Source organism: Montipora capricornis, chromosome 10, assembly GCF_036669925.1.
Source record: "Montipora capricornis isolate CH-2021 chromosome 10, ASM3666992v2, whole genome shotgun sequence".
Classification (NCBI taxonomy): Eukaryota; Metazoa; Cnidaria; class Anthozoa; order Scleractinia; family Acroporidae; genus Montipora; species Montipora capricornis.
The window spans coordinates 9,644,851-9,654,721 of NC_090892.1; the positions used below are offsets into that span (position 1 = coordinate 9,644,851).

Here is a 9,871-nt window from a genome sequence, read left to right on the forward strand (position 1 = left end):
AAACAATGTTAACAATTTTACAAGCTGTAGAACGGCCAATTCCCATTAACTGAGCAAGTGTTCTGTACTCTACATTGGTGGCCAATTTCCACAGAGTCACAGCCACACGTTGTTGCAAAGGTACTGCCTTCCGAAAGCGCGTATCTCGTTTTACTATGTAATGTTCAAGTTCAGTGCACAGCTTGTTAAATGAGTCTTGCCCCACTCGGAAGTGCTCTATCCAATCCTTATCATCCCACTCTTGCTGAATCAAAGTCCACCAATGCTCGCTCCTTGGCTTACTCCAAACTGTTCTAAAGACGGTTTGATCGACGACTATCAACAGGAAGGCCAAAACAAAGGTAAGTGCTTCCTTGACCAAAAACTGTCTCATCCATTGTTGCTGTTTCAGACGGCGCATTTTTCTTCTTCTAGCCTTCGAAGCTTCCTTTGCCTTTCTTCAGGCTTCCAAATCAAGTGTTGCGGTGAATATCATGCATATGGCAGTTGTTCGATAGGGCCCCATTTTGTTTTCAACTTTAGATTGCGAGGTTACCCTGCCTAGTTTATTTGAATTTTCGCAGATGTGAACAGTACCATAATTGAATAAAATTAAATGGAGTATAATAGCCTGAAAACGGCTTAAGAGCGACTTGCTGTAAAAGTCACCTACACCTATGCAATATGGAAAAAATCGATTTTCTGAAAATTTGTCAGGAAGAAGGTTTTTACTAACTTGTTTCAAAACTGTAACTTTGAGGTTGTTTGGATTTTTATTTTCTTCTCCAGACGGCCTTAGTATTTTGTCCCTGAAAGAGCAAAACTCGCCTCTAAAATTACACTTTTTGCGAAGGCTAGCAAGCCAAGATATTGTGCGTAGCTGGGAAAGCTAACCCGTATTATTTAAATATAATGTTTGAGTACTTATTTCGTGTTGTCAGATCCACATGTAATATGAACCTAAATTTTTAACAATTTTTCAAAATTATACGCCAAGGCGATGTCTCATCACTTCCAAATTTAGGTCAACTTTGTGGACCAAAAAGTCAATCTGGTACATGGATTTACCTCTCAAAACTACTTTTCTGGATAAAAGTATCACTTCATCTTACTTTTTATCGCAAATCTAGCTTGGGTAAATAAAACGCAAAAATTTGACAGCGTCTTGTAATCAGACACTTGAGCTTATCGCTTGACATTTTGAACTTTCACGCCGCGATTATCATCTCGAACATCGACCCTGAAGTGTTCGCCTTGTGCAGGGGCACCCAACGGATCTGTTCCTCACTTTATCTGTTCCCCAGAGGAATCTTGCTGGCTGGCAAAAATACAGGTGTTCCGATGAGCTGGCTGGGAAATTTATCATTGATAGAGGTTTTGCCTGGGAATTACTGACTTTTTCTAGCATGTCAACCCGAGCTGGCTGTAGAAACTCTGAAGACTGAGAACGACAAACGACGGCTGGTCAGAGTGATTGCGCTTGCGGAAAAAACCTGTGTCGGTTTCCTTTGGTCGTTTGTTAAAAGCGCGCGGAGGTTTCACAGATCGACGAACACGGATTGTGCTGTTTTCCTCATTTACATGTAAGATTAATTTCCATTGTTATTTTATCTGTATGCTGAGATTCTCGTGATGTTCTTCTACACTGAATTGAAATGAACAGAGTGAATTTAACAGTATTAACTTGTATTTTCATTCACAGTCGATCAGAGTTTCGACGGTGTACAATGTGTTTGGTGTTAGCGTTTTCGGAGGTATAAGACTTCCTAATGTAGTTGTTTTAATGCTTTTTTTCGGTTATCTGTATTAGTCAAGTGCGTGATGATCTTTTACAGTTGAAGCGAATTGAGCCAACGATCGAATTGTAAAAAATTGACAGCAGTACGTATTTTTCTTATTCGTGTAGGCAGCCACGGGATCAACCAGGTGCTTTCCTCAAACACAAGGTAAAAATCAAGAAAAATTCGCACTTATTTTAATTTAGTTTATTTCGCTAGAAAGACGATTTATTACTCTCGAGAACTCCTGCGAAGAGATCCTTTTGTAAGAACCTGTTGGCAGATATTTGGCATAATTATACAAAACCTGTTTAGTTAACTAAAATCAAGCAGGTTCTATAATTATGTGAGTAACAGTTAAATTGCAATAAACACTTTATCCAAGGAGTTTGACTTTGAGATCGCAAATATTTATTTTTCTGGCAATCAGTACCTATATCTCCTACATACAAATTAGGACCTTGTCAACAATCCACTTTAAGCCTGCATCCAAGCATCCCTATTTTGCCAGACAAAAAATATATATATGTTCGTATATGCAGGCTTTTATTATTGTTTTTTTTTTCTCTGACTAAGAAAACTTTGTTGGTTTTGGTCAGACTGTGGTTTTAATTGTGAGAATGCTTCTGATGATCAGCTGTTTGTATTGGGTAGAGTGCTTAATTAAGACATAGTTAGTCTATTGTTCTTACAATGTATGATTGTGTCAGCAATAACTGTTGTCATCAACACATACATTGACAAAACAATTATTTGTTATTGTGACCAACAGCACTAATTCTTTTTTACTTGGCAGATTGTTTACTTTTCCTTTTCAACAATCACAAATTATCTTTAGTCATACTTTGTCTCTGTACAAAGCCAAACTGATTTAGGCTTGTGAAGATGGGCATTCTTTGTTTGTTCATTCTTACGACCCTCTCTCTTCCATCAGGTTGAGTTAGGCTTGTGACGATGGGCATTCATTGTTTGTTCATTCTTACGACCATCTCTCTTCCATCAGGTTGAGTTAGGCTTGTGACGATGGCCATTCATTGTTTGTTCATTCTTACGACCATCTCTCTTCCGTCAGGTTGAGTTAGGCTTGTGACGATGGGCATTCATTGTTTGTTCATTCTTACGACCATCTCTCTTCCGTCAGGTTGAGTTAGGCTTGTGACGATGGGCATTCTTTGTTTGTTCATTCTTACGACTCTCTCTCTTCCCTCAGGTTGAGTTAGGCTTGTGACGATGGCCATTCATTGTTTGTTCATTCTTACGACCATCTCTCTTCCGTCAGGTTGAGTTAGGCTTGTGACGATGGGCATTCTTTGTTTGTTCATTCTTACGACTCTCTCTCTTCCCTCAGGTTGAGTTAGGCTTGTGACGATGGCCATTCATTGTTTGTTCATTCTTACGACCATCTCTCTTCCGTCAGGTTGAGTTAGGCTTGTGACGATGGGCATTCTTTGTTTGTTCATTCTTACGACCCTCTCTCTTCCATCAGGTTGAGTTAGGCTTGTGACGATGGGCATTCATTGTTTGTTCATTCTTACGACCATCTCTCTTCCATCAGGTTGAGTTAGGCTTGTGACGATGGGCATTCTTTGTTTGTTCATTCTTACGACTCTCTCTCTTCCCTCAGGTTGAGTTAGGCTTGTGACGATGGCCATTCATTGTTTGTTCATTCTTACGACCATCTCTCTTCCGTCAGGTTGAGTTAGGCTTGTGACGATGGGCATTCTTTGTTTGTTCATTCTTACGACTCTCTCTCTTCCCTCAGGTTGAGTTAGGCTTGTGACGATGGCCATTCATTGTTTGTTCATTCTTACGACCATCTCTCTTCCGTCAGGTTGAGTTAGGCTTGTGACGATGGGCATTCTTTGTTTGTTCATTCTTATGACTCTCTCTCTTCCGTCAGGTTGAGTTAGGGCATTCATGGTTTGCACTGAGAACTTTGTTTCCTTTTTGGCCCTCTATTCAGTTGTCTATTAAGTTTCAATTCTCCTTTAATGTGAATGGCTGCAAATCCGTGTCATTGGGAGGAAGATGCTCAACAGTTGTTCAGTCATGGTAACATTTTAAATTTTATTAAAATAATTTATGGCATGGAGAAAGTCCATTCAATTTGGCCAGTTTAAGTGCTAGACCTATATGGCCTGCAGAAATTTTACTGATCTTGTTATCCATCCAGCTCAAGATGTGACTGTCATATTTGGCGAGTCAAGGGAATTTTTTTTCAATTTTTCAGTTGATCTGCAAAGATATATAGCTAAATATGTTGACTGCTCTGCACCATGATGACAAATAGATCTTATTACCTCAAGCTGTTTTTTTTTTTTGCCAATCCGCAAAGACATTCATGATAAATAAACATGTTTCAACTTAAGCGTAAAGTTTCTGCATCTAAGAATTACAGGGGCTTGAGTCTACTTTTTACAAATACTAACAATCACAGGTTGCCTACATAATGTGTTTGACCCTTGGTATTATTGAATTTAGAAGCAATGTATGAGAATAGCAAAAAGTTCCATATTATTGTACAATTCTGGGATAAATATTTGCATATAAGATGAGAATAAACAAACCTTCATCCGAAATGTTCTGCTGTGTCGTTATTGTGGCTGCTTGTGGGAAATTTAGCGATTTCAAGGACGTGTGTTGCTCTGGTAAAAATTGCTACAATTTGCCATTTTCAGCCATAATAACAACAGCACAAGATCATTTCAGATAGTTTATCCTCTTCTTGTGTAAATATTTATTGCAGAATAGTACAATAATAATTATGGAACTTTTTGCTATTCTCATACATTGCTTCTAAATTCACCCTTTGTGTGGGTCCCCTGTGATAACAATGATTAGTGAGTCCATAGCTAGATCTGAAAACTCAATCAGCATTACTGCTGGCTCTACTCAATTAATATTGGTCTCTAATTTATTTCCTTTTTAATTATTTTTCAGGCTACCATGGAAATAGCAAGGAATAGGACATTAGCAATTGTGTAACTGAAGAGATGAATAAAAATGTAAAATGAAGAGCTATTTCAAGGTTCCAGTTGTTCTACCTTATTGTAGACAAAATTATACAGGTTTATCCTAGCAAGTATTTTATTGCTTTTGTGTACAATGGTGCTAGGTATTATGAATTCTGTGCTCGCTTTCCAGGGTGACAAAAGGCTCCTAAAATTCAAACTGCTCGAGACAGCAGTACATGTAGAGTATCATACTAACACAAGAACTACAGCTGTGTGTTTCACATTATCGTTCCATTATCATTATCAATATAGGTATTGTTATTGTTATCATCATCATCATTATTATTAGTAGTAGTAGTAGTAGTAGTATGATTCCTTTCATTTATATATATATATATATTAATATGTTAATTAAGTAATTAAGTAATTAATTAATTTAATTCCTGGCTGGGAAATAAAATAAATTTGATCAGCTGGCTGGGAAACCAACCAATTTTATCTAGCTGGCTGGGAAATTTCTTGTGTGTCTTGCTGGGAAAAAGGAACAGATAATTTTTTCCCAGCAACACTGAAAAACACCTGAAAATGCCTTAATAACATTTATTTTCATTAACTGGGGTATAATAATACATTTTACAACAAATTGGTCGTTGGGTGCCCCTGCCTGTGGGTCGTTCTCCGGTAAAATAGTTGTTTTCAGCCTCCTGGTATCAGTTGCTGTAATTTAAAGACAGTTTCTAACCGCAAACGAGTCTATTTAGAAAAGGCTTGTTTTGAATATTAATTAAACATTTGGCGGTTGCCGAGCACAGACAAAGTACGCAACAAAATGTCAGTTTATAAATCGTTATCGAGAAAAATGTTTAGGAAAACTAGAAAAATAAATAGTTGATTAAACACTTGGAGTTATTTCTTACCTTAATGTTCGCTATCTTGATGAGGAAGGATATAAACATTGCTGCGGCTTCAGAGCTTTTTCGAAACACTGTCAGCGGTTGCCCGGCTACAAATAAAATTCCCTCGCTACAGAGAGCGTCCTTGTTTATTTATCCTCATTGTTACTTCTTGTTTGGTTGCCTTTTTTTTTTTTGTTTTTTTTTTCTTTTTGTTTTTTGTAATTGATTGTTTTATTACGGTTTTTAATATAAGCTTTATTTCATTTATGCCACTTTCTTTACCCACTCATCTTTGCTTACCGCATATCAACGAGTTCATTGTCTCGGGATAACAGGTGTGTGCAGGCCATTACCGAGTTGCTGTTTGTCTCAGTTTCGAAGTGAGACTTGGTGCTCAACTATTGACATGGAAATGAGTTTGATTTGCATGAGAATAAGCAACTCATTTCCATTTGAATGGTCGAGCACCAGGACTCGCTTTAAAACTGAGGCATGCAGGAACTCGGAACTCCGCTACTTCGCAGAACTGTGCGTGCACGTGCTTTGAATTAACTCTGAGCTGTCTTGTTTTAGCGGGAACAATATTTTCTTGTAAAAAAGCGTTGTATCCTTCGGCCTTTCAAATTAACGTCTGATTTGGATTTTCTTGTACATAACATATATAATCGGAGGATCCTGCGTTTATATTTAAGTTAGAAATTGTAATTTAATGGCTTCGTGTGGTTTTGCCAAGCTTGTCGGAGGATCGTGTGGATCAAGTGCAGACAATCCGGCAAATGTTCAGTGTGTGGTTGTGGGAAGCTGTGCGAAGAGTATCCAGGGTCACCTTCGAAATTTTCGTGTATTCGGAGACTCTGCCTTAGACTGTGAATCGAAGCTCGTGCTTGCTCGAGCAGGTAAGAGAGTACATATCACATGTATTTATCTAGCCAAAAGCAAAGTGATTTTGATCTTTGTAAATTTGTGTTATAATCTGCACCCTAAACCTTCAATGGGAGAACCACGTCGGGCAACACCAAGCAATAGGTGACTGTGCATGCTGGCTGTTCTGTACCAGCCAATTGTCATGCATCATGCACGATTCAGTGTCACGTACTAGTGTCACGCATAACTTCATACTATGAAGCTGTCCGAAATGCTATAATATATGCCATAGTATGTAGCTGAAGACGAGTTTGTCTGTCATAATCAGAAATGTTTGATCTCCAAAACAAGAGGAAAAGGAAGAATTTTGATTGCACTCTGCAAAGTAGGGGATCGGGGAAAGGAGGACCTAAAAGCAAAAGTGTCTACATAATTAAACTTTTCAAGCCTTAAGGTTGCTAACATTTTGTAGATACAGCAGGTCATGGTTCAGTTTGTAGTTTCAGTGTTTCATGTTCATCTTACAGGGGTGTTTGATATCGACAACTCGCATCTTCAACTGACTATTTGTCCAAGACATCGTGACTCTTTCGGTGTTAGATGGCGATCTAATAAAACAAACTGTACTGCTCCGATTTCATTATTATTATTATTATTGTCACGAGCCACATATGAGCGCCAACCCTACTGGGTGCGTCACTAAAGACCCCTGGGGCACGTTTCTCAGAAAACTAAGTAAGTGACCCGGGAAACTTCTTCTTGTGAGGAATTGTTTCGACAAAGAGACAGGTCTGTTGACAAACCAAATTAAGTTTGCTTGTGGGCTGAGTCAGCAGAACGGGAACTTGAAAGAACTCTTTGACATAACGTTCTTGGAAAATCAAATCTGGGTCTTTGAGAAACGTTTCCCTGAGCTTATAGTTAAGGAAGTATGTTTGAAAAGGCTTTCTCGAAGTAAGCCACTCATTTAGTTACAAAATCCTCCCACGGGCTTAAATCGACTGAAAAGACGGCTAGGTTTTTTGTTGGAGGAATTAGGTTCGGCTGTAAAGGTTGTACAGATTCTACCCACCAACTAAAAAAACTCAATCGGAGGTATTTTTATGTGCAGAAATATGCAGGCAATGCCGAAGGAAGCTTGATGGGGAAATTTTGGAAGCACCAGTGCCAACTGAAGAAACGGTGGCATCAGCAGCTTTCGTCACAGCCGGCCCTGGATTGTGTAAGGAATCCCGCGACGGAAATCAACAAACGGCGGCATCAGCAGCTTCCGGATTAAGCGAAAAACCCCAAGAAGGAAATATTAAAGAGGTAAGACTTACTTGCTGGTTATTTCGTGGAGTTTAAAAAGTATTAAAACCATAAGAAGAGGCAAAAGTTCATGACAAAAATTTAACAAAACTAGAAATTTCGTAAACACTATGGACAGGTTAAGTAAAATCACGCTCTTGCAATTTGGAGCAATTTTTAACATACTGTTGCAAAATCCGATACAAACTGTGTACGCTCTCAGTGTATTGCTAAAACGTCAGTATTTTTTTTTTACATTCACAGAACGTTTCAAATGATATAGACAAGGAAAACCTGGCCGACGCAGTGCTGCAACTTCATCTTCAAGAACCAGACACCTATCAGCCAAGTTCACCGAAATCGGATTCACCAACCAGTAGCAGTACTGACTTATCTGATAACACTCCTTCAGAAAATGATAGCAAAGTACATCGACGAATAAAACTCAACGAATTTCTCCGTTGCTGCAACGCACCTACAATAGGGCCATCCAAAAAGAGATGGGCTGAGACAAGTGTTCGCACCAAAAAGGGTCACATAGCAAAAGCAAAGAACCTGGTGGTGGCCGGACTTGAAGTTATAGCACCGGGAGACGCAGGCCATCTTTGGGAAGCACTTAGAAATTCAGGCACTGTGGAGAAAGAATTTGGAATTGCAGAGGAGTCACCTGAACAGCAGAAATACCTCAACGCCCTGGCTGAGACTTACCGGCACGCATCTTGTTGGGAAACGCGGCGGCAAGTACTGTCTATAATGGCAGATCTGATATCCTTTAAGCGTATCCAGCATTATATACCTGGTTTGACTGAGTACTGCTTCAAAATGGCGAGGCATCATGCCCTGCAGTATGGGCGTGGTGCGGAGGTTTCAATGTTGAAAAGCCCCCGGTTGCGCATTGAGCTCACCCAACTTGACCATTTTTTAGACTACGTCACAAGTCCAAATGTTACTCAGGACCTTCCTTTTGGACAGCGCCATCTTCGCCTCTCTTCTGGTCAAGTTCTGGAAACTCCTAATGTCATACGCACTATGATACCGAGCAGACTAGTGCGGCAGTATCAGGTATATTGCAAAGAGACCGAGTTTAAGCCCTTCGGAGCTGCCACAATGTTACGCATCCTCTCTGCCTGCTCTGCGACAGTAAGGAAGTCCCTTCAAGGACTTGACTATACGGCTGCAGCAGGTGCAAAGGGCTTTGATGACTTGAGCACCCTGATAGAGCGGTTGGAGGAGATGGGTCTGTCAAAAGAAGCTGCAAAAAGCTGGGAAAGATCACTGAAAGAAAGTAAACAGTATCTAAAATCAGATTTTAAGGTAAAACACTGTCGTTGAAATATTGAGACTTACCGCCTTCTTTGTATACAAAAACGTGACCCTCTTTATGCAGCTTTTCCAGGGAAGGAAGAAATAGCATCATTCAAAGTGAAGTTTATGAAAAGTACATAACCATTTCTTTTCCAGGTTCATGTTTCGGAGAGCACTGCTGTTGCTGATCATTGCAGCACTTATGCGCTGAGTGATATCACCGATAGCCAACTACAAAGCCCATGCCAACATGTACATGACCGGAGTTGCTCACAGAGTGAAGGTCTCCGAAGCGTCTTGCGGAACATTGAAGGGTATTTGTTGAACGAGGCCCGTATGCCAGAGGAGGAATTAGAAGACCAGTTATACACGTTCAAACAATCAGAGGAGGCTATTACGTCTTGGAAAGCACACCAACTTCGCAGTGTTCGGCAAGATCAAGCGAGAATTGACTGCTTGAATTTGCTTGACGACGCTTCGGTTCTCATAACCCAAGACTGGGCAATGAAATTTTTACCCGCGAAGTATCGCGAATCTCAGTCCGACTGGTTCGGAAAACGGGGGCTTTCGTGGCATTTAAGCGTTGTGGCGCGAAAAGTAGACGGAAGGCTGCAAAGCCAGACATTCGTACATATTATCGAGAACTGTTTACAAGATACATCTGCAGTTGTACGCATCTTAGGGCATACTTTGCGCACCCTTAAATTCGAGCACCCAGAGATTACATCTGCCTTTCTCCGCCAGGACAATGCTGGGTGTTATCACAACTCAGTGTTGCTGGCAACATGTAACGCAATGAAGACCA

General features: G+C 40.0%; 1 protein-coding gene and 1 long non-coding RNA gene across 3 annotated transcripts; both read left to right on the forward strand.

The window, feature by feature from the left end:
* The first annotated feature begins 1,489 nt into the window (after positions 1 to 1,489).
* On the forward strand, positions 1,490 to 4,778 carry LOC138021571 (uncharacterized). 2 transcript variants are annotated; one of them, XR_011126399.1, is made up of 4 exons: positions 1,490 to 1,562; positions 1,682 to 1,733; positions 1,886 to 1,925; positions 3,721 to 4,778. It is a non-coding gene; the product is annotated as an uncharacterized lncRNA (long non-coding RNA). The 2 variants fall into 2 exon arrangements; XR_011126400.1 differs by having other exon boundaries at positions 4,698 to 4,778.
* A 1,538-nt stretch (positions 4,779 to 6,316) lies between these two features.
* LOC138020258 (uncharacterized) lies at positions 6,317 to 9,093 on the forward strand. Its single transcript, XM_068867266.1, has 3 exons — positions 6,317 to 6,503; positions 7,583 to 7,782; positions 8,026 to 9,093. Exons 1-3 carry the CDS (start codon positions 6,317 to 6,319, stop codon positions 9,091 to 9,093), a joined length of 1,455 nt encoding a protein of 484 aa, XP_068723367.1.
* Positions 9,094 to 9,871: the final 778 nt, after the last annotated feature.